This window comes from Callithrix jacchus, chromosome 3 (genome assembly GCF_049354715.1).
Source record: "Callithrix jacchus isolate 240 chromosome 3, calJac240_pri, whole genome shotgun sequence".
NCBI classification, from domain to species: domain Eukaryota; kingdom Metazoa; phylum Chordata; class Mammalia; order Primates; family Cebidae; genus Callithrix; species Callithrix jacchus.
Window position 1 is genome coordinate 32386978 of NC_133504.1, and position 25420 is coordinate 32412397.

General features: G+C 39.0%; 2 protein-coding genes across 3 annotated transcripts in view; one reads left to right on the forward strand and one right to left on the reverse strand.

Moving 5' to 3' along the window:
* The window catches only part of TMA16 (translation machinery associated 16 homolog), a 73549-nt gene extending 72774 nt beyond the window's left edge, over positions 1-775 (reverse strand). The window contains exon 1 of one of the 2 annotated variants that reach the window (XM_035292746.3): positions 598-775. In XM_035292746.3, coding sequence (XP_035148637.1) covers positions 598-717 — 120 coding nt within the window. In that variant the 5' untranslated portion in view covers positions 718-775. Of the gene's footprint in view, positions 1-295; positions 434-597 lie in introns of those variants that run through there. The other variant, XM_002745271.6, reaches the window with a different exon arrangement.
* A 19880-nt stretch (positions 776-20655) lies between these two features.
* Positions 20656-23574, forward strand: TKTL2 (transketolase like 2). The gene is given in 2 exon segments (XM_003732404.6): positions 20656-21276; positions 21278-23574. Coding segments are annotated over 2 exon segments (2307 nt in total). The 5' UTR covers positions 20656-20670; the 3' UTR covers positions 22979-23574.
* The last annotated feature ends 1846 nt before the right edge of the window (positions 23575-25420 follow it).

The window sequence follows — 25420 nt, forward strand, 5'->3', positions numbered from 1 at the left end:
GTACAACGGAAAGGTGCAGGGTTTCCCCCGAGGAGGCAGTGACTCGCGAGAAGTTACGCACGAGGCAAACAGGGCATCTGAGTACTTCAGCACTCTGACGCGGAACTCTAAAGTCCAGGCGTTAGGCCTGGGACTCCCCTCCCAGAGGCTATCCCCCCGCACTCCAGACCCTCTCAAACACTTTGCATCCTCCCCTCTACTAGGTTTCCGAAACCGCATCCTGCTTCTCTGCATGCTCGACAAGAGCCTTCCGGGAAACCAACCGGGTGGTTAGGGGAAGCAGAAGGGGGCCCACCATGGTAACGTCCTCGTGGCCACAGAGGAGCTCCGCACTCCAGACACAGGCAATCTCACCAACCGCAGGAGCAGCGCCTCAGAATACTACCCCGGCAGAATCCCACGTGGGGCCCGAGGAGCCGGCGCCTACCCAACCGGAACGGGAGGAGCGAGTGCCTTTCTCTAAAGCGTCCCCGGAAACTGAGATCGCGTCTTTTTCGCCCGTGTTGGGCTTTTAAGCCCTGGCCCAATAGACTGCCGGACCTGCGTGCTAGCCAGGCCCGGCGGGAAGGAGCTTGTTGCGAGAGGGAGTGAGCTTACCGCGGAAGGCTGAACGCGGCCTGGCACAGGAGCTCGAGGCTGGGGATTGGAGTCCGGGTGGCAGACGCTCCTCGCTCCCGGGGCCGTCGCGTTCCGGCCCCAAGAGCGGATCTTGGCCATCTGTCCTAGAGCACGACTCTAGAGCACAGTAGCCTCTGCAGACAAGAGGTTCCCTCTCGCGGGCTCCCGCGTCTCAGGGGCTGGGACCCTCCCAAAAGGGCTGCTCGGTATTGGCCCTCCCGTAGCGCCCTTGTGCGGCACAGGCTCCTGCCTTCCTCTTTCCCTGGTACTAGATTATCTTGGACAAGTCCTTTCGTCCATTGAGTCTGAGTTTCTTTATCTGGAAAGGCCATTTCCTCATATTCAAAGCCTCTGTCAACCCAGTTTTTGTTTTCTTCTCACAGCATGTGAGAGTCTCCCTTTCACGTATACATGTTAGAATTCCGTAGACAATCTAATCATTCAACAGTGATTTATTGAATGCTTACTGTGTGTCTGGTATTGGGGACACTCAGACAATATCCCTCAGCTCATTTTCGGGGGTAGGGGGGAGCATGTAAAAATAATATTTCAAATAATCTAAGTACCCTAATAAAAATTAGCTGCTGGGGCACTAGAAAAGCTGTTTTACACATGTTGGTCTCTTAGTGGAGACTGGAATTGTAAGAGAAAACTAAGCATGGGAAGAAGTTCCAGGCATGAGGAATCTGGTGTGTCTGGATACGTGTGGGCACATGTTACTGGTTGAGGGTAGTTGTCCAGGTTCTTGGCATTTTGAACAAAGAATTGGACAAAACGCAAAAATGAAGCAAGGCAGAGAAAGCAGAGATTCATTTTAAATGAAAGTACGCTCCATCCGGGGAGCGGGCTGTAGCAAGCTGCTCAAAAGCGTGGGTTACACAATTTTCTGTAGTTTAAATAACTTCTAGAGGTTTCCCATTGGCCTGCCACAAGTCTGATTGGTTGAGGGAGGGGACCAATCTGAGGTACCTTCTTTTTTCAACTGCCACACAGAAAAAGGGATTGCAACTGCCAGGCAGCAACTGCCACTCAGAAAAAGGAGGGGCTGAAAAGAGAGTAGCCTCTGATATCCCGTCAGCATGAATAAGCCCTAGGTTCCCTGCTTCCAGACCCTATTCTCCTGCCACACAAATACTTATATTTAATCAACAGATATATCAATTTTTTGAAATAATTTAAATTGTAAACAAGAGTTTGTCCAGAAGATTCCTGAATCTAGAGGCAGGATATTTTCACAGGGCTTTTAATTGGGTTAAAGTCCATTCGTGTGAATCTACACAATGAAGATCACCCTTGAATATATACTGTGGAGGCAGCGCATTCATGCATCACTTAAGGACAGGGATACTTTCTGAGAAATGCTTCAGTGGGGGTTTTGCTGTTAGTTTTTTGTCATGTGAATATCATAGAGTGCACTTTACACAAGCCATATGGTATAGCCTGTTGCTCCTAGGCTACAAACCTGTACAGCAGGTACTGTACTGAATACTGTACGCAATTGTAACACAATGGTAAGTACTTGTGTATCTTAAGAAATGTACAGTAAAAAAATGATATTATAATCTCATGTGCTCACCATTGTAATGTAGTCCATGACCAAAACATTGTGACATGCACATGACTGTACTCTGTGAAAGACTCCAATTGATCTAGAATATTTACACTCTAACTCCATACTTTAACCACTTCCTGAAAAGCCATCTTTCACCCACCCTACCCCATTCCCTAAGTCTGGCCCTGTGGAAATCACCCTTCTAAGTTCTATGTTACTGCAAATCTTATAAATATTAAATGTTTCTTCAGGCTATTTTAGTTGTTACTGATTGTTCTATTGATCATAAAATTCTTACCTACTGCTAACCCATTCCTAAACTACAAACTGCCAACAACTCAATAAGTCATATATTTTGAAACTTTTATATTTTTAGTTGGATTTTGAAAATAAATCATCATATTTTCCTCATTCAGATTCAACCCCTAAATAATAACAGTAATTATAGACATGTTAAAAATATATTGTATATGTTCTTTCTTGGTTGTAGGAAGGGAAGAAAAAAGAAAAATATACTGTATGTGTTCAAAATACACTGTGGCAAATGGAAACGTGAATTATATAGAGTAAGAATAAACAATAATGATGGTTAATGTTTTGTCATAATGTAACGTATATGTGCACCACTGTGATAAGCAAAATAAATCCCCCACTTTTCCCCTGCAATTCAACCTCTTTCTTGCCCCATGTGGTAACCACTGTAAATGATTTGGAGACATCTTTAGAGATATTTTCCTGTACTTTAACAAATATACTCAGATGTGTGTTTATGTGTGTGTTGTATGTATGTATAAGGATTAAGTATTGATTAACATTAGATATTGATACAATAATTACAAATTCATAATTCTAGGGTAACCACTTAAAGAATAGAAATAGGGTACCTAACTTTGTACAGGCTACACACAAGTAGAGAAAATAAAATAAATGGGATGATTAAACTATACTCATGTAATTCAAACTAAGAAAATAAAGGAGAAAAAAAGAAACATAGGACAGTAAGGAAATTTAAAAAATGGCAGTAGATTTACATCCATAAAACAGTAATTATAAATCAACTATCCACAACTAAAAAAAGTCAGATTGTATTGAAAACATCCAACTGTGTCCTATTTATAAGACACATCTAACATACATGAAAATAGACAAATGGAAAGATCTATGTTAGGTGAATGCTAACTGAAAGAATGCTGGTATATGTATATCAATGTTGTATGAAATAGACTTTAGGTAATATGGTAAATATGAAAGATCACTTCATAATGATAAAAAGTTTTCATTTTAAACTCGTGTATATCTAGTAATGTAGCCCCAAAATATATAATGGAAAAGCCAACGCAGTTTCAAGTAGAAAAACAGTCTTGGTGGAAATTGTAGCATGCCTTTTTTCAGTAAATAATAGAACAAACAGATAAACAATCACCAATGACTGAGAAGAGTTGACCACAACACAATTTGAGCAAACAAATCTACACAGAGTAATGCTTCCAGTTCTTACAGGAACACGTGTTTTTATATATGTATGGTATAGTTCACAACATTGATTATACATTGGGTCAGAAAGCAAGTCTAAACAAATCTGAAAGGATTAAAATCTATAGAATATGTTCTATGACCACCTCATAATTAAACTAGAAACCAGTAACAAGGAGAAAGCTAGAGAATTGTCATATATTGAGAAATTAAGAATTGTACTTTGAAAAAAGTCAAGACTAAAAGAAGAAATCATAATGGGAATTAGAAAATGGTTTGGGCTGAACAATAACAAAAATAATAAATATCCAAACTAGTAAGATGCACCTGAAGTAATAATTAGCTCCAGTCATGTAAATAATAGAGCCTTCAGTATAAATATTAGAAAAAAAGAAAGACTGAAAATTAATGAACTAACCATCCATATGTCAAGAGGTTAGGGAAAAAAGAAACAACAAAATAAGGTTGAAAAAGAAGGCAGGAGCATACATATTTGAGGACCGGGAGAGCCAAAGTTGTTTTTGTTTTTGTTTTTTTTTTTTAATTTTCTAAGGTTAATAAAATATTTTTCTTTGTTAAAATTACAGGCCTGGATATTTTTAGATTTGTAAAATACGGCTGGGCGTGGTGGCTCATGCCTGTAATCCCAGCACTTTGATAGGCTGAGATAGGTGGATCACTTGAAGTCAGGAGTTCTGAATTTGAGACCAGCCTGGCCATCATGTACCCCATCTGTACTAAAAATACAAAAAGCGGCCAAGCGTAGTAGTGCCTGCTTGTAATTCCAGCTACTTGTGAGGCTGAGGTGGGAGGATTGCCTGAACCTGGGAGACAGAGATTGCAGTGAGCTGAGATCCTACCACTGCACTCCAGCCTGGGTGAGGGAGTGACTCCATCTCAAAAGAGAGAGACAGAGACACAGAGAGACAGACAGAGCGAGAGCGAGAGCGAGAGCGAGAGAGAGGAGAGAGAGAGAGAGAGAGAAAAGCAAGAGAAGAAAGAAGAAAAGGAAACAGAAAGAAGGAAGGAAGGAAGGAAGGAAGGAAGGAAGGAAGGAAGGAAGGAAGGAAGGAGGGAGGGAGGGAGGGAGGGAGGGAGGGAGGGAGGGAGGGAGGGAGGGAGGGAGAGAGGGAAGGAAAGAAGGAAGGAAAAAGAGAGAGATAAAGAGAAAGAAAAAGAAAGAGAAAGAAAGGAAAGAAAGAAAGAGAAAGAAAGAAAGAAAGAAAGAAAAGAAAGGAAGGAAGGAAGGAGGAAGGAAGGAAGAAGGAAGGAAGGAAGGAAGGAAGGAAGGAAGGAAGGAAGGAAGGAAGGAAGAAAGAAAGAAAGAGGGGGCAACATTGTCTTATTCCTGACTTCAAATAGCAAACTTTGGTTTACCAGTTTTGGAAAAGAGTTTGGCATTATCTAAAAGTTAAAGTGTGTACCTCTTCTAAGGCAGCAGTGTCATTTCTGGGCATATACCCTAGACTAACTCCAGCACATTTCTCTCAGGGTATATGTACAAGAATAGCAGTGTCATTTATAATAACAGTGTTGTGTGGTAAATTTTATATATCAATGAAATAAACAAAGTACAAGTATAGTAAACAAGTTGGATTGTTTTTATCATAAAGGAAAGGAAGTAGTGCAGAAAAAATACATACAGTATAATTCCATTTATATAAAATTTATAATGAGGCAAAATGAATTACATTACATTTTTTGCATATACTTTTATAGGTGGCCAGTAATATCTTCACCTCTGTGGTAGTTACCTTGGTGTTTGCTTTGTAATTACTCTTTCTGTTTCACATTTCCATTTTGTGCACTTTATGCTCATATGTCATATTTCACAATACAGTATGTTAAATGTTTTAATCACACATATATTAGTTCATATTTTCTTGAGTCCAATGCTGCTATTGTGAAGTTGCATCTTAAATTTCATTCCTTTGTGAGTGATTCAGTTTTGCAGAACTGTTGAATAATTTTTGCTGTATTTGCTCTTCCTCAATTTTACTTTATAATTCTAAGTATTGGTATTTTGTTACATATGTCTTTGGTAATCTGTGGCCTCTTTCAATTTGCTTTTGGAATTTATACTATCTGGGCATTGATAATTCAGTCCTCCCTAACTTGTATTGCCCCCTTTTCATTTTTATGTTTTGTATTCTTCATCTCTTTTTTTATTTCTGCTGCCTTAGGGAGAATTTCTAATTTGATCTTCTGATTTATGAATTTCTAATTTGATCTTCTGATTTACTATTTTCTGATGTAATTATCTTGCTGTATATTCCGTCTGTTGTCATCTTCATTTTAACTATCTCATTTTAAAAATAAATATTTATAGTTGTTTAAAGTCAAGTCTTACTTCTTTGTTTTATCATCAGTATTCTTCCTTAACTGTTGCAGATATATATTGTGCTCACTTATTGGTCCATCTCTTTCAATAAATCTACTTCATATGGCATGTGTTATTCAATTTCTTTAAGTTTCTTTCATTGTAGTTGTTCTCCTCAGGTACTGATATGATTGGGCTCTGTGTCCCCATCCAAATCTCATCTCGAGTTGTATTTCTCATACGTCAAGGGAGGGACCTCATGGGAGGTGAATGGCTCGTGGGGGCAGTTTCCCCATCCTGTTCTTATGATAGTGAGGGAGTTCTCATGAGAACTGGTTGTTTAATAAGTGTCTGGCATTTCCCCTTCTCTCTCTTTTGCCACCATGTAAGAAGTGCCTTGCTTCCCTTTTGCCTTCTGTCAAGTTTCCTGAGGCCTCCCTAGCTATGCCTCTTGTACAGCCTGTGGAACTGTGAGTCAATTAGACCTCCTTTGTTATAAATTACCCAGTCTCAGGTAGTATCTTTGTAGCAATGTGACAACAGACTAATATAGAGAATTGATATCAAGGTAGTGGGACATTTCTATTAGATAACTGAAAATGACTTTGGAACTGGGTAACCAGCAGAGATTGGAACAGTTTGGAGAGCTCAGAAGAAGAAAGAAAGATGAGGGAAAATTAGGAACTTCCTAGAGGCTTGTTGAATGGTTTTGACTAAAATATTTATAGTAATATGGACAATGAAGTCCAGGCTAAGGTGGTCTCAGATGAAGATGAGGAACTTGTTAGAAACTGGAGCTAAGGTCACCCTTGCTACAAGTTAGCAAAGATACTGGTGTCATTTTGCCCCTACCCTAGAGATCTGTGGGACATTGAACTTGAGAGGGATGATTTAGGGTATCTAGTGGAAGAAGTTTCTAAACAGCAAAGCATTCAAGAGGTGACCTGGCTTATTCCAAAAGGATTCAGTTATATGCATTCACAAAGAGATGGTTTATAATTGGAACTTATGTTTAAAAGGTAAACAGAGGATAAAGGTTTGAAAAATTTGCAGCCTTACCATGTGGTAGAAAAGAAAAACCCATTTTCTAAAGAGGAATTCAAGCCAGCTGCAGGAATTTGCATAAATAACTAGAAGCTTAATGTTAATAACCAAGACAATGGTGAAAATGTCTCCAGAATATGTTAGAAAATTCACTGTAGCCCCTCTGATCATAGGCCCAGAGGGAAGGGAAAAATGGCTTTGTGGGCCAGGGCCAGGGCCCACAGCTCTGTGCAGCTTCAGGACACGGTGTCCTGCATCCCAGCTGCTTCAGTTCTAGCCGTGGCTAAAAGGGGCCAAGGTAGAGCTCAGACCATTGCTTTAGAGTATATGAACCCCAAGCCTTGGCAGCTTCTATGTGGTGTTGGATGTGGATACTCAGAAGACAAGGGTTGAGGTTTAGGAATCTCCATCTAGATTTCAGAGGATGTGTGGAAATGCCTAGATGTCTAGGCAGAAGTCTGCTGCAGGGGTGGAACCCTCAAGGAGAATCTCTGCTAGAGCAATCAGGAGGTAAATGTGGAGTTGGAGCCCCCACACAGTGTTCCCACTGAGAAGTGGACCACTGTCCTCCAGACCCCAGAAAGTTAGATCCACTGACAGCTTGCACTGTGATCCTGGAAAAGCCATAAGCACTCAAAACCACCCTGGGAAAAAGCCACAGAAGCTGTACACTGCCTTGCACCATATTTTGTATTCTGTATTTATGTTTTGTATTTTCCATCTCTTCATTCATTTCTGCATGCCCTGGATGTGACACATGGATTCAAAGGAGGTTTTGGAACTTTAAGATTTAATGCTGCCCAGCTGGGTATCAGAATATCAGACTTGCAAGTTTTCCCATTTAGAATGAGAAAACTTATTCTGCCTGTACCCCCATTTTATGTTGGAAGTAACTAACTTGCTTTTGATTTTACAGGCTCATAGGCAAAAGGGACTTGCCTAGTCTCAGATGAGACTTTGGACTTGAACCTTTGACTTAATGCTGGAATGAGTTAAGACTTTAAGGGACTGTTTGGAAAACATGATTGTGAAAAGAACATGAGATTTAGGAGGGACTCTGTGGCTCTATGTTGCCACACAAACGTAGTCTCAAACTGTAATCCCCAAATGTCAAGGGAGGCACCTGGTGGGAGGTGATTGAATCACGGGGGTAGTTTCCCCTATGCTGTTCTTGTGATAGTGAAGAAGTTCTCATAAGATATGGTTGTTTGATAAGTGTCTGGTATTTCCCATGCTTGCTCTTTCTCTCTCTCCTGCCACCATGTAAGATGTGCCTTGCTTCCCTTCACCTTCTGCCATGATTATAAATTTCCTGAGGCTTTTTCAGCCATGCAGACCTGTGAGTCAATTAAACTTCTTTTGTTTACAAATTACCCAGTCTCAGATAGTATCATTATAGGAGGGTGAAAATGGACTAATACAGGTACCTAGTTTCTTTGGACCTGTAGCATGACATCTATTTCATTGATGAAATCAGCTGTACATCTCTGTGTTGTGTATTAGAGAAGTGCTCAAAGACACATTTTCAACTGCATCCTTTTTTGAGAATTTGAGGAAAGCAGAAGGGTTAAGTATCAGAGGAGAGAGCTCTAGGGACCAAAGAACCTCTGCTGACAGGAGTTGGAGGCCTGAATATTCCGGGGCACAATGCATCCTACTCCTGTCTCTATCAACTCCATATTATCTTGACCTCGTGCTCCTCTGGCAGCACTTCACAACACTTGGAGGCCAGCAAATGTTCCCATTTCTCAGGTGAAGTGGGGGAGACAAGAGCTAAAATTATGTATAACTTCTCCAGAGCCTCCCAAGCTTCCAGGAACATCCTCCCCATGTGATTGCTGTGTTCTTCGCCTGCCTCCCACCCTCCTACTCACTAGTTCCCTTCTTAATAGGGGTTTCTCACAATCTCAATTTTACCTTCAACAATCAATTTCTTCCGGTTTCTGTAGTTTTCACGGTTGATTTTGGAGACACCTGTGCTAATACATCACTTTTCTTATTCCTGGGAGTCCTGATTATGCTTATAAAATTAGACTTTTGTCATATACAAATTCGTAATTTTTCTTTTGACCTGTTTGTGACTCTTCTTTATTTTAGGTAGGGATTGTAAAGTGCCTTTTAATAGGAAGCTGGTTGTTACAAAAATGAGTTAAGATGACCCCGGCACTGTTTTGTTTACTTCTTCACAGCTGGCTGGAACTTTTCGACTCAAAACCCTGCCAGGGCCAAACTTATATTTCTACACATCAGTTGTTTTAAAATATTGCCCCCAAAAGCAGATTGTTAGCCATTTAGAGCCTGCCTGCTTTGCATACCCTGAGAAACTGCACCCAACATCTGCTAGCCATAGGTTCCGTAGATAAGATAAACCTCTGGGGCCACTGCTTCTTTCAGAGTCCTTTGCCCAGAGACTCTCACCATGTCACTAAGTGACATCACCTAGACACATAACCCCCTTTCCACACTATCCTTAAGACCTTCCTCTATCGCCTTTCTAGAAAGTGGCCGTTGCATCCTTGCCTTTGAAAGGTATCATGCTCTCACTGAGAAACTGCCCCTGTCCTCCCCAACCCCCACCCTCATCCCCAGGAAAATCTGTCAATCTCTGCCCAAATAAATTGTGTGCTAGTGCCATCTCGTGGTCATATCTTTTCCCTTGCTCAGCTGTCAAATCCCCGTTGTAACATATTTAACTCCTTACAAGAGTTAAATATGTTACAAAACACTGCTGTTTTAAAGAAATGAGTTAGATAGATATGTACCTATGTGGCAAAATGTTCTAGAATTGTTAAGAAGAAAAAAATGAGTTGGCCAGGTGTGGGGGCTCATGCCTGCAATCCCAGAACAATACAAAAATTAGCTGGACGTGGTGATGCATGTCTGTAATCCCAGCTACCTGTGAGATTGAGGCAGGAGACTCGCTCGAACCCGGGAGGTGGAAGTTGCAGTGAGCTGAGATTGCGCCACTGCACTACAGCCTGGGCAACAGAGCAAGACTCCATCTCCAAAAAAAAAAAAAAGAGAGAAGAGTTATAAATCCCATTTACAATAAAATGTGGAATGACGACATGTATTTGCTCCTTCATGCATAGAAAATATCTGGATGGAGTTACAATATGCTGATTATAGTTTATGAGATTAGGATTGAGGCAGGGCCCTTGAGAAAGGATCTTTCACTGTATTCTTCTAAAGTGTTTGAATTTTCAAAACTATATATTTTATAGCTTTTTTCCAATTAAAAAGAAGAAGACCGAGGAACGCTGAATTTAGTGAATAAAGTGTCAATAATGCACCAATAAAGTGGTACATTAGAGATGTGTTAATGGAAACCGAAATACACAGGTTGATCATTGAGATTAGGCTGCAAGTGTGATTTCTCTTTTAAGAACGATGTTGATAAAAGGAAGCTTTGAAGTAGAAGAAGGAAATTGTGGTTATTCTTGTTAAAACCTTTTTATTAAATTTTGTTTTAGGATAGCTTGTCTTAATCATATATATGTAGTAGCAGAATCAATAAAAATTGAGTTTGATAATGTTTTTGCTCTCTCATTGTCATATTTAAAAGGAGTTATAAGCCACAAATTTTCATGACTATATGAATAAGTGATATGTTTTCCTAAAATGTATTGAGTGTTTTAGAGCAATGAATACTTTAGATGAATCTTCATTGTTGTTGGTTGAATTGTGCCTCCCCACTTCTCCCATCAAATTAATATTTTGAAGTCCTAATCCCCAGTACCTTGGAATGTGATCTTATTTGGGTCACAAAGAGCCTTACAGGGTCACTGCAGATATAATTAGTCGGGGTCACACTGCAGAAGTATAGGCCACTAATCCAATATTCCTTACAAAAAAAAAAATTGGACCCAGACATCTACACATGCAACCATTTGAAGGTTGCAATTATGCTGCTACCAGCCAAGTGTTAGGGATTGAACTGTGTCCCCCAGAAGATATGTTGAAGTCTTAACGACTAGTACCTTAGAATGTGACCCTATTTGGAGGTCTTTACAGGAGCCTGTATAGGGTCTTTACAGAGGTAATCTAGGTAAAATTAGGGTATTTGGGTGTGCCCTAATCCAATATGGCTGATGTTCTTATGAAAAGGGGAAATTTAGACACAGAGATATGTATAAAGGGAAGATGATATGAAGACACAGGGAGAGAGATCAGGAACAGATCTGTCCCTCAGCCCTCAGAAGGAAGCAACCCTGCTGATACACTGAATTTTGATTTCTAGCCTCCAGGCCTGTGAGGCAATACGTTTCTGTTGCTTAAGTCATCCACCTTGTCACCCTTTTTATAACAGACCTAGCAAACCAATACACTCATCAAAGCATATCCACTGCTTTCCTCGCTCCTTGTTCTCAATTTTGTCGCATAATTCCACTTGCTTTCACTAAATTTTATGTTCAGTACTATCATTTAAAGCATTTTATAGAACTAACATGACAAAGAACTCCCTACTCTAGTCCTTTATTCTCTGATTTCTGTGGTTTTGCAATAAAATTCTCTTCCTTTCCTTTTTTTCTCAACTCGACCTATCTTTCCCAACACTACCAAAACAATTTTATGAAATGCTACTAGGATTAAGACACTCAGATGATGAAAAAATTTCCATTGTACTTCACCCTCACCTCAAAAACAAGAGAACATAGCAAAACAACTTACTTAGCTCTGTTTCAAGGCCTTTTCAAAATTGATCTTCCTGCTTTCAGGCTAGAAATTCTCTCTTTTTATTCTCATAACTTTGCATTGACTTCCTCTCATATTTACTCTAACAAAAATTGTACTCATTCTACAACTGTACTCAGCTTCAGAAGTATTACCTTTTCAATGACATCTTCCTGGTCACTATCTCAGAGTAAGCACTTGCTTCTCTGCCCTGGTATAACGTTTCACCTATTGGCATCTACTGTAATTATGCGTTGTGTCTACCTTGTCTTCCCTATTAGATTAAAGTCTGGTATCTGGAGAGCAAGAACCATCTTCAACTCCTCCATAGAGCGTTACATAAGGTTATTATCTATCAAGTATGCAATAAAGAAATGAATAACTTTTTACTATCCAGTGAAAAATTCTGCTTTGGATCTAAAGCATGTAAAGCATTGCTTTGAAGATACACTGTTTTAACTTGTAAATGCTATAAATAAACAATGCTACAAGGTGAATTGTTTACAAATCACAACTAAACGTTAAATGTTGAAATAATAAGTGGTGGAAATTATAACTTGTCCACCAGTATTGGTTCTTCCTTTTGTTTTAGTATTGTAACTTCCTACCCTAAGTTTCAGCAGAGCAGTGGCCAAATGGTTTTCATTTCCCAGGCTCCCTGAATATTGGATGTGGCTAGGCGAGAAAGTTTTCACCAACAGAGAATGAGAAGTGAAATTTACAAATTCTGGGTTGCTTCTTGAAAAAGAAATAGATTGCCCCCTTGCATTCTCTTTTTGTTCTTTTCTGTGGTAGACCAAGCGGTGGCTTCAATTTTGCAGATGAGGCCAACACCTGAGCCAATGACTAGGCAACAATGAAAAGAATCTGGGACCCTGTAAAACCCAGTTAAGCCGAACTGTCTGACTTCCAAGCATACTCTCAGCATTTATGTGAAGGAAAAATAAACTTAAACCTTGCTTGAGCCACTTCCTTTCTTGCTATTTTTTTTTTTTTGGTCATTTTGTTACAACTACATACCCTGAAAAATATACTACAGTAGAATAATAAAAACTGAACATTTATTCTGCGCAAAGATGTTGAAATAACCTTCCTTAAGCACCGTTCCCAATGGTAATTTTGATTTATTTGATTGAATTTCAATAAAGCCTAATAGCCAGTGTTCATAATGATGACCATTAGTCATCAAAGAAAAGGTTAATGCTCCATATCCCCTTTATAAGAAGAAAGGCAGTTATTTGATACGTTTTCGAGAGTTTAATTTTAAATCATTCAAATGCAAAGGGCTTGGGCTTATCAGAGCAGTACTAAATCTTTCTGGAAAATTCAAACATAACAATGACATTTTTTGATAGTTTTTAACAATTAAAATTTCATGCTTAGAGGGACATCTTTTTAAAATGACACCAAAAATGTTAGTAATAGTTGGTGTAAGTGGACATTTCAAAGTCTTCTGGGATCAAGAAGTAATATAAATGTGTGAATCAGAGGAGGGCTAGCCATAAGGAGTAGTGCAAGTTGGGATATCATTATTTGCAGAATATATGCCCAGTGTAACGTATTAACATTCAAAGCATTTTAAATGCTGTTCTCAGGCTATGCAGTAACTGGAATAAGATTTTTTCTGTAGCCATAAACAATTAAAAAACCAGACAAAGTGTCTACAGTAACGGTTTTCATATATTGGAAAACAGGCAGCACATATAATGATCTATGAAAGAGATCGTTATCTATCTGGCTTTCTTCCTAGAGGCTCTTCCAAACAGTGCTGCAGGGAAGGGCATCTGACACACAGCATGGTAAATAAGGGAAAAGAGCCTGGAGCTCAGGAAGCCTATGCTGGCTAGCATTTTGAAGGCAGAATGATTACAAGGAGAAAACTGTCCGAAGATCTCCAGAAATCTTTAGAAGAATCTTTGCAGAAAGCACACATCTTACACGGTCAGGAAAATGACAACCTGGGGAAGGTGATACCCAAACAGTTCCCAGAACTCGCACAGGGCTGAGACACATTTGAGTTCTGGCCAGCCAGAGTGGACGGGCCTGATTGAACACACTGGGGGCATTCGGTGGAAACCCTGGAGAGATTATGCTTTTGTAAGGAAGCTAAACTAACACTAGAGTAAAGCATACGCTACATTTGCCGTAACAGACTTAAAATACTTAAAAGGAACAAGCAACTTGTCAGAATAAATTCCAATACTCTTTAAAACTACACAATAAAATAAAATCCAGCCTCCCAAAATATTGTCAAGCATTATATTTAAAAAACTAGATATTTCATAAAGCTGGAGAATGTAACACATTATTAGAAGAAAAAATAGTTAATGGGAACAGAGAGACAGAATAATAGACTTAATAGACAAGGACTTTTAAAAAAATCTGTTAAAAATATGCCAGAAGGGCCAGGCACAGTGGCTCACACCTGTAATTCCAGCAACTTTGGGAGGCCAAGGCAAGGCGGGTGGATCACCTAAGATCAGGAGTTCAACACCAGCCTGGCCAACATGGCAAAACCTCATCTCTACTAAAAACACAAAAAATTAGCCTAGGGTAGTGGCACATGCCGGTTGTCCCAGCTACTGGGGAGGCTGAGGCAGGAGAATTGCTTGAACCTGGATGTGAAGGTTGCAGTGAGCCGAGATCCCTCCATCCCTCCATTGCATTCCAGCCTTGGTGACAAGAATGAAACTCTGTCTCCAAAAAAAATAAATAAAGTGGGGTGAGTGGGCATGGTGGCTCATGCCTGTAATCCCAGCACTTTGGGAGGCTGAGGTGGGCGGATCATGAGGTCAGGAGTTTGAAACCAGCCTGGCCAGCATGGTGAAACCCAGTCTCTACTAAAAATATGAAAAATTAGCTGGGCAGGGTGGTGCACGCCTGTAGTCCCAGCTTCTCAGGAGGCTGAGGCAGAAGAATTGCTTGAACCAGGCAGACGGAGGTTGAATTGACCTGAAATCATACCATTGTACTCCAGTCTGGGCAAGAGAGAGAGACTCCATCTCAAATACACACACACACACACACACACACACACGTTAGAATTAAAAGGAGATTAATATTATGAGGAGAGCAAGACATAAAGAAGAACCAAATAGAACTTCTAATGATACGAAGTATAATATTTGAAATAAAGAATTCAATGGATGAAATGGGATTCAAAGCAGATTAGACACTGCAGAAGAAAAATACAGCGAACTTTAAGACAGAACAATAGAAACTATCCAAAGTGAAGTTCAGGAAGGGAAAGACTAAAAAGCAAAAAGCAACAGAATCTCAGAGACAGAAAGCAAATTGGTGGGACCCAGGGTGAGGAATAACTGAATGCAAAAGCATACAGGAATGTTTGGGGATGGTAGAAATATTGAAATTATATTTTGATTGCTGTGATAGCTAAATAGAAATAAATATTTGCCAAATTTCATTAATTTGTTGGTTAAATGGGTTAATGTTATTAATGTCATCGTTTGTTTCTTCTAACTCAATAAAGGTGATAAAATCTTCTAGCCAAAATAAAATCTCAACAAAGGGCTGAATTTGACCTGAGGCTAGGAAGGAGTTAGGTGGGACATGGCACAAATACTAATCAAAGATTTCATGCATGCAATAGTAGTATCTAATAAAAGTGGTTTATAGAATGAATTAAACTCCTTTCATATATTTAAAGTTGATCATACTGATTTACAACCAGTAATCAAGTCTAATACAATCAGTAATAATACAATCAGTAATATAAGTCTAATACCTTGGATTTTAAAAAATTACCATTACTATCATTTTGTTATTATATTTTAGTTTTCAAAAGTAAGAGATTTTGTTGTAATGTACTTCAAGGTTATTATCTGGATAGAAAGAGAGGCATTTTCTCTGTAAAATGTAACTAGTCTATATGAGAATAAATACAACTGTATCATTTTCACGTTCCCATCATACTCAACCACCTAGGCCAGATAGCAGATGAATATGGTAAAGTATTTGAGTGTTTTCTATACATAAAGTCAATGTATCAAGTCTAAAAACCCTAGTTTTTGAAGAGATCATCAATGTAACAACAACAATATAACAATAATAATTATACAAAAAAGACCAAAGCTGTAGGTGTGTAGGTAGGACCAGGCACTGAGAATAAAAATATTGAGTAAACTACAGTTCCTAGAGCCCCTTCTCTTCTACTCTGAGTCTTCTTGATTGTTTCTTTTTTCTCCTGATTACTAGACTTATACGAGCTTAAGAAATCTCTTTCTGTATCTCTCAGAAATACTTTCAGTTGACGATAATAGAAACTCATCCATAAACTGGGAACATTTAATTTTTATCACAACGAGGAGTCTGGAAGAAGCTGGTCTCAAGGTTTATGGATCCACAAAGTTATGAAGGAATCACACTTTCTGCTTTTCAGTCTACTGTACTAAGCATGTTAACTTTTATCCATAGGTTTTTTTTTTTTTTTTTAATGGATTCTTGCTCTAATGCCCAGGCTGGAGTGCGGTGGAGTGACCTTAGCTCTTTGCAACCTCTGCCTCCTGAGTTAGGTGATTGTCATGCCTGAATCTCCCAAATAGCTGAGATTACTGCTGTGAGCCTATTGCCCAGCTAATTTTTCTATTTTTAGTAGAGACGGAGTTCACCATGTTGGCCAGGCTGGTCTCGATTTCCTACCCCCAGGTGATCCTCTAGCCTCAGCCTCCCAGAGTAGCACCTGGCCTACACTATTTATTTCAATTTCTTTTAGGTTTACAGGAAACATGGCTAATAATTGATCTGCAGGCATGAGCCACAGCACCCGGCCTTATTCTTAGGCTTTTGGCTGCTATAGCTCCAACACATCCTATGTTGTGGTAGAGGGGTTGGTGGTGATGGTATAGGGGTTGAAAAGAATGGCTGGGTGTGGTGGCTTATGCCTGTAATCCAAGCACTCTGGGAGGCAGAGACTGGTTAATCACCTTATGTCAGGAGTTCAAGACCAGCCTAATCAACATGGTGAAACCTTGTCTCTACTAAATGGCACAGCGACAAGAAGCAAAACTCCATCTCAAAATAAATAAATAAAAGAAGAGATCACAGTTGTTCTTGTACTCTCTCCTGTTTGCCAGGAAGAAAAATCTTTAATGGTAATTATTCCCAACTGGGAGGCCAAGTCAGGAGGATTACATGAAGCCAGGAGTTCGAAACCAGGCTGAGCAACATAGCAAAACGCCATTTCTAAAAGAAAGAAAGAAAAATTATTACACTCAAAGCATTCTTCTACTTAGATCTTATTGACCAGAACTGGGACATGTGCTGACCCCCATTACTAGCTAAAGGGAATGGCATTGTGATGCTGGTCCTAGATTAATTATGATTTTCTCCTGGGACAGAGATGGGCCAAGTTTCTGAAATTTGTTGCCACCTCTCTCTTCTGCCCCTTCTCTCCTCACCCCAAAATAAGGACTTATAACTATGGAAAAAGTGGGATAGCATCCTACAGATGCATCATAATGGCATCTGTTAAAATTTTCAAAGCAGTAATCCAGGAAGATAAAGCACGTTTTTTCCAGGAAACATATTGCCTTACACAAGAATTTTATTCTCATTTGCTCCATACTGTAGCTTCCATAATCAACCAAATGTAAACAATGGATGCAAAAGATAAATTCAGGATTTATGTGTTTGATATAATTCCATTTTAACAAAACCTAACAGTTTAAATAAGATGTAAGTAAAATTTCAGCATTCCCAACTCCTAAATATTACTCATCCTCACATGGTGAAATAAATTTCACAAATCCGTATAGACCTACTCAGTAATCAGTAATTGTGTTCTCTGTTTTCTACTGGGCTGCAGCCCAGTAGAAATTATACTTATTAATTGCTGTTACTTCGTATTTCCTTCATAGATACTTGTATTGGTAATCCTGTTAGGTTTTGTTTTCATGTGAAGTTCACACTATAATGAATATTTACGGACACGATAAGAAAAATAGTGAAAAATTTAAGCAAAGATAAAACAAAAAATTATTGTTGCTTTTTAACAGACTCTAAATTGGGATCAAAAGTTGCAGCCTGAAGGTATATTTTATTTTTCCAAAAAAAAAAATTTACAAGTTTTTCGATTTTGAACGCCTTTAGGTGGTTTTGTATTCTGCAGTTTAACACAGGCCCCTCAACTCTCTTATAGCTGACACTCAAGGACTCAGGGTATCTCCCTACCCCAGCAGTCACTTGGATTTGCCAATCTCTACTTTGTGTAGATAAACCAAGGTTAATAATAAATGAATACTTCTTTTCTTATTTGCAGAACACTTTTGACTGGCCTCCAAAATGATCTCTAAAATGAACTTTTCTCCAAGACAGCTACATTTTTTTTGCATGCTGGTTTAAAAGTTTTTGGCTGACCTTCTGTCAGTAAAGCCTCTTCTAAATAGGGGCGAAGGTGGTATCACGTCTTTGATTTATTTGATGAAGTTGTGTTCCCGGCCATATTGAGTAATTTTGCATTATGAAAGTGTGCATACTTTAAACAAGTTGAGTTTTCCTTATTTGAAATCATTTGCTTGGGACCAGAAGTGTTTTGGACTTCAATTTTTTAAAATTGTGGAATATCTTTATTATACTTAGCAGCTGAGCATTCCAAATTAGAAAATCCCAGATCCAAAATGTCCTTTGAGCAGTTCCCCTCAGTAACATGTAGGTGCTCGAAATGTTTCCAATTTTGGAGCCTTTTAAATAGCAAAATTTCAAGTTTGGGATGCTCAAACTGTATTTATGTAGTTATTTTCAATTGTATATCTTCAAATATATTTTAAATTTATGTATAAATGTATTATATGTATTTATACTAAAATGTATAAATTATTAATCATATATATTAATATATACATAAATATAAAATTAATTTTATATAAAATTAATTTATAAATATATTAATATAAAAGTTGTATATATATAAAACTTTTCAGAGTTCCCTTTACAAAATCTCAAAACATTTTACAAGTCTTTTACACATCATTTATAAAATATTATTTTCTATACACAAAATCCACACAATCTCACAGAATGATAGAGGGAAATTCACAGTTACTATCTAGGGTATTAAATTTCTAAGACCACATTCTTCTCTTAATAAAATTTACCTCTGCTAATGTTAAAAATTTTTTATATAATACTTTAGGAAATAGCTGTGCAATGTTTTAAATGATTGAAAGAATGTGGGAACTTGGAATGAAATGTCAAATAGTCCCATGTTTTTATTCATGTGAACATTGCCTCATAAATCATTTTTATGCTATTGTGTTTACTAATTGTGTGGATTTATTAGAGTTCTTTTAGGCCAAAATAATGGCGAGCTACCTGTGTTTATATTAAGTACTTTCTTGTCAGCCTGTAGTAGTTTGCTATTATGTTACTGTGATTATTGTTTTTTCTCTAATTCCCGTCTTCTTTACTACCAGTTCTAGCCTAGTCTGCTTGTATTTTCTCCTCTTTTTTTTCTAAAAAGATAAACAAGCTTTAATTTGCAAAGGGCATGGGAGTTATGAATACAAGATGACCTCTTAAGAACTTGTGCAACGCCAACATTCCTGGAACAAGTCTTAAAATCTTGTTAGTGTCATATTATTACCATTTATTCTAATATGTGTCCTTAAAAGTTAAAATGATGGAACTAGTTGAAATAGGAAATAATATTTGAAATATTTTTTTCTGATAGGTAATGCAAGACATAATAAGTATAAAGAGTAACACCCACTGAATTAATTGTTTGCCACCCTGACTGAACATTGAAATTGGAAGACTTTTACGTTACTGATGCCTAGATCTATTGCCTAGAAATTCTGATATAACTGGTTTGGAGTACAGTGTGGACACGTGATGTTTTTTAAAACTCCCCGGATAATTCTCAACTATAATTAATGTTGAGACTCACTGGTCTCAGACTGTCTCCTGACTATGTTATCATCCCTGACTACACATCAGAATCAATGGGTGTATTTTAGAAACATACCTTCCCAGATTCCAAGTCCAGAAATCAAATTCTGTTTTTCTGGGATGGAACCAAGCATTTATTTTCTTGCATGTCCTGATTTTAATGTGAAGTTAAGATAATAATTATATTGCTAAAAGCCAAGAGGTTTAACATCACAGCATGGGAAGGTATGATATAGTGTCATTGTGTGTGGTTTTTTAACTGTTTTATTGATGACAAACCATAACCTTGGGCTGCCAGAAATGTTCAATGGCACAGTAAGTAACTTTGTTTTAAAAATGATTTGTAGTAATAGTCATTAAAAGATAAACTGAGACACATTAAAATATTAAAGCATTTATCTGGTCAGTGATTCATCAATCTGGCAGCTCCTGATGAAGAATCCAAAGAGAAGGCTTTCAGAGGGTGAATTTGGAAACAAAAGAAAGATACTTGATTGGTTACAGTGGAGTAGTAGCCTTATTTGGTTCATTCCAGTGGAAATTCCCTAATTAGAAGTTAGCTGGCAGTTTCTGATTGGTTAAGTTTAAGTTTTTGTTGTTGTTGTTTTGTCTTTTTTTTTTTTTTAATCATTTATACTGATTCGGGTTTCCTTTTCTTTAGGTAGAAACTCACGGTGTTGAAGCTACCTCAGCCTGCTGGCCTTCTAAGTATTTCAACACAGAAATAGTACTTTAGGTCACATTGGAGCCACAATTCTATTTTGCCATTGAGTGGCTTCAGATTTGTTCTTCCTGTAAATTTGGTCAAATTAGTCACTGTATTTCTATAAGTCTGAGATTCAGATATTTAGTAGCTCTGAGAAAGTGTTGAGATAGCATTGCCATGTTGATCAGATTGAAAGTGACTTTGAATCTTTTCTGTTAATATTCTGATACAAAAGAGTGATGTCTCAGATATAGTGTTAGTGCATAAAAAAGCAGAACCTCACAAATAGCTTCCTGTAATACACAGAAAAAAATTGACCACTTTTGAATTTATAACACAGGGTAAAAAGAAATTTAATCAAGCTTATTACTTTTGAACATGCAAGTGACAAATAAATATGAAAAATCCATTCAGTTGGGCGGGGACAGAGAGAGGGAGTGGTGCACATCCGCGGAAGCAGGAGGACTGCAACGTTTCCGTTTCCTCGGTCTCGCGGGAAGCTCCGTTGCGCGGCCCCTACTGGTGACAGAGCTCAGGCTTCAAGGCAGAGGCGAGGCCAGGCATGGCCGTCACGTGACAGCACCGCCCGGTGAGATTGTGGGTATGCTGCGGAGCCATTTGCTCTGCCAAACCGACAAAAGAGAGATCATGGCCAATGACGCCAAGCCCGATGCGAAGACCCTGCAGGTGCTGTGGGACACCGCCAACCGCCTGCGGATCCATTCCATCAGGGCCACGTGTCCCGCTGATTCTGGCCACCCCACGTCGTGCTGCAGTGCGGCGGAGATCGTGTCTGTCCTCTTCTTCCACACAATGAGGTATAAACAGACAGACCCAGAACACCCGGACAATGACTGGTTCATCCTGTCCGAGGGACACGCTGTTCCCATCCTCTATGCTGCTTGGGTGGAGGTGGGTGACATCAGTGAATCTGACTTGCTGAGCCTGAGGAAACTTCACAGCGACTTGGAGGGACACCCTATCCCCCCGCCCCCCACGACTGCCATTTGTTGACGTGGCAACAGGGTCCCTAGGGCAGGGAGTCGGTGTTGCATGTGGAATGGCTTATACTGGCAAGTACCTTGACAAGGCCAGCTACCGGGTATTCTGCCTTATGGGAGCTGGTGAAGCCTCAGAAGGCTCTGTGTGGGAGGCTTTTGCCTTTGCCTCCCACTACAACTTGGACAATCTCGTGGTGGTCTTCGAAGTGAACCGCTTGGGACAAAGTGGCCCTGCACCCCTTGAGCACTGCACAGACATCTATCAGAATCGCTGTGAAGCCTTTGGATGGAATACTTACTTAGTGGATGGCCATGATGTGGAGGCCTTATGCCAAGCATTTTGGCAAGCAAGTCAAGTGAAGAACAAGCCTACTGCTATAGTTGCCAAGACCTTCAAAGGTCGGGGTATTCCAAATATTGAGGATACAGAAAATTGGCATGGAAAGCCAGTGCCAAAAGAAAGAGCAGATGCAATTATCAAATTAATTGAGAGTCAGATACAGACCAATGAGAATCTCATACCAAAATCCCCTGTGGAAGACTCACCTCAAATCAGCATCACAGATATAAAAATGACCACCCCACCTGCTTACAAAATTGGTGACAAGATAGCTACTCAGGGAACATTTGGTTTGGCTCTGGCTAAACTGGGCCGTGCAAATGAAAGAGTTATTGTTCTGAGTGGTGACACGGTGAACTCCACCTTTTCTGAGACATTCAAGAAACAACACCCTGAGCGTTTCATAGAGTGTGTTATTGCAGAGCAAAACATGGTAAGTGTGGCACTAGGCTGTGCCACACGTGGTCGAACCATTGCTTTTGCTAGTGCGTTTGCTGCCTTTTTTACTAGAGCATTTGATCAGCTCCGAATGGGAGCCAATTCTCAAGCCAATATCAACCTTACTGGTTCCCACTGTGTGATATCTGCTGGAGAAGACGGACCCTCCTGGATAGCCCTGGAGGATCTAGCCGTGTTCCGAAGCATTCCCAGTTGCACTGTTTTCTATCCAAGTGATGCCATCTTGACAGAGCATGCTGTTTATCTAGCTGCCAATACCAAGGGAATATGCTTCATTCGAACCAGCCAACCAGAAACTGCAGTTATTTATACTCCACAAGGAAATTTTGAGATTGGCTGGGCCAAGGTGGCCTGCCACAGTGTCGATGATAAAATCACAGTTATTGGAGCTGGAGTTACTCTCCATGAAGCCTTAGCAGCTGCTGACCATCTTTCTCAACAAGGTATTTCTGTCCGTGTCATCGACCCTTTTACAATTAAACCCCTGGATGCCGCCACCATCATCTCCAATGCAAAAGCCACAGGCGGCCGAGTTATCACAGTGGAGGATCACTGCAGGGAAGGTGGCATTGGAGAAGCTGTTTGTGCAGCTGTCTCCGGGGAGCCTGATATCCTTGTTCATCAGCTGGCAGTGTCAGGAGTGCCTCAAAGTGAGAAAACGAGTGAATTCCTGGCTATGTCTGGAATCAGTACCAGACACACTATAGCAGCTGTGACACTTACTTTAATGAAGGAAACTTCTAGAAAGTCAAGTCTATTGCCTTTGGTCCAAAAGCACTGGTATCTTTATATTAAATTCATGCTTATTGTTACAAAGCCATTATTTATGCCTACACAGTTGTATTCTTTTAAAGCAAAGCCATTTAACACCTTTCTTCATTCCTGATTTGAAAATTAAAGTCAATCTTTCAGTTAATCTATGTATAAATGTCACTCTAACTCATTAATTTGGATTTTAAAATTGTAAGCAACAGAATGGGCAATAAAACAACTACCTAATACAAATATTTCTGATAAGACTACAAATATCTGACTAAGTTTGGGGATTAAGATAGAGGTAACTATATCTTAAATGAATATGATTTCCTTGTAAGTTAAAAAATTGAAATTTAATTGTAGACTTCAATAGTCCAAGTTTTGAAGGCTGTTTGAGCTTTCGTATAATGTCATCCTATACCTGCAGTTTTACATGTAAATGTTTGACTGCAGTTGCCTTAGAAATTCCTCCAAAGTTTGCCTTCGTCTCCCCTCTACAGTTTAGAGGTAGATGGTGCAGTAGTGAAAGCTCTTACAAAGTTACCTTGCTTGTGGTGTTTTGTGAAGAGATAAAATATAACTGGTTCTAGTTTGCACACTACACACATAGTTTTGTGACGCTTCAGAAATGGTTCTTTTTTCCTTGTGGCCAAAACAGATTGTTAATGTGGTTATATTCATCTGCTAATGATACTAAAGTCAATGTAATAAAGCACTTAAAAATCAGCTGCTTTTGTCTGTGCTGTGTATGTGGGATTTGATTTCTCCCTGATGAAATCCTAAATAAAGAGGAACCTGTGCCTAAATCAGAAGCAGAGAGAGCCATGTCCCTCAAAAGCAAACCTGGAAATAGGTGGAAGCTGGAGATAAGTTACTAGAGAAGATTGTATGGACTAAAAGGCCATCCCTTAAGCACATTCTCAACTTTTCACTGTGAGTTTGTAAATGTATGCTTGGCGTACAAGAAAGTACCAGCCAGGCAAATCACAGATGGACCCAAGGTTCCAAAATAAATTAAAATTACTCTGTCTATGTCAGGTAATTATTTTCTTATTTTTATTGCCCTCATTAAGTTCTTTGGAGGTATAACCAATTTGTCTCAGAAATCATTGTCTTAGGAGGTGTGATAGAGCCAAAAAAATGTTAACACTAACCTGCAAATTAGAGAAACCAGGCTCTCCTCATCTGCTATTACCCATTTTCTCTAAGCTGATTTCCATTTTTGTAAAATGATTATGAAAATTGCTCTGTTTTCCATAAGATTTAAAAACTACTTTGTAGAAAAAAGTTGATATAAAAATCATTGTAGAAATTTAGAAAATGCAAATAAGCAATATATGTTTACCCCACTTTTCACACACAAAAAAATCCGTTCAATTACTAGCATGTGTTCTGTACATGCTGTGAAAGTGGGCATGCAAAATGGTCTGTTTCCAACTAAACACGCATAAGCACACCTTTAATAATGACCATAGATCATGTTTTTAAATGTCTAATGGAATCTCAGACACCACCAGAAATTATATATTTTTTTGTAGCAGTGTGGGGAAGCCCTTAGGAATCTCTTCTGTAAAGGCTCTTTTCCGCAAGTTATCAACCAGAGGCTATGAGCTCCAGAAAGAAGAAATGGCAGGTGAGAATTATGTCTGCAATTCTTCAAGTAAGACAGAATCATATCCAGTTTTGTTATATTGAACGTTTTCTAGCTTTGAATCTGTCCTGAGATCTTTTAAGTGTTCATAGGAATCATAGGAGGGAATCATCCTGACAGATGCTAGCTAACCCTTGACTGCTAAAGCTTGTAAAGATGTGGTTTTGATGAACAACATGATGACTGGTTTAACTCTGGCCTTCTATTCATCATTTTTGCTGTGGAGATCTATCAGATCATCGATAACCTGATGATACTCCAGGGACAGCTGTTGACACCAGCCCCTGCCTTGCTTATGTTTGTGTTGACACCAGCAGCTGCCTTGCTTATGTCCTAAAGACTGGCAGACATCTGAGAGTGACACTGATCATTTACATGGTGAATGGCTCCCCAGTCATTTCCTGATTTCTGTAATCCTCAGATAGTGAAAGAAGGAATCAGTACACTGAACTTATTTTGTGTTACTTCATTTATGTTAGTTACCTTATTTAAAGATATCAGTAGCTCTTAAGCTACATGGAAATTCAGTGGAGAGCCCCATTAGGGAAAAAAATAATTTTTTAAAAAGACTTAATGTTTCTGACTTTAAAATTATATAACAGTAATGAAAAGTACTTGCTGAGTTTTAGTTATCTCAGTTTGCTGAACTTTACAGGAATTACTCAGTTCTCTAGAGTCCAATCAAAGAGGGGTTGGTTTGGAAAGTTGAGAAGTATTGAACTGTTTTGGTGGCCTTTACTGTCATGATATGGAAGAAAGATCCTCACACATTTTTGAGATAGAATGGAAGGGTGTACTGTTCTTAGAGAGGAACTGTCTTGTCCATCCTTCTAGTAAGAGAGGGGAGGAGGCACTGAACCAATTCCGTTTATTGACATTGGTTGGGGAGAGTTTCTGTAAGAGAATTGCTCATGAGGTTTG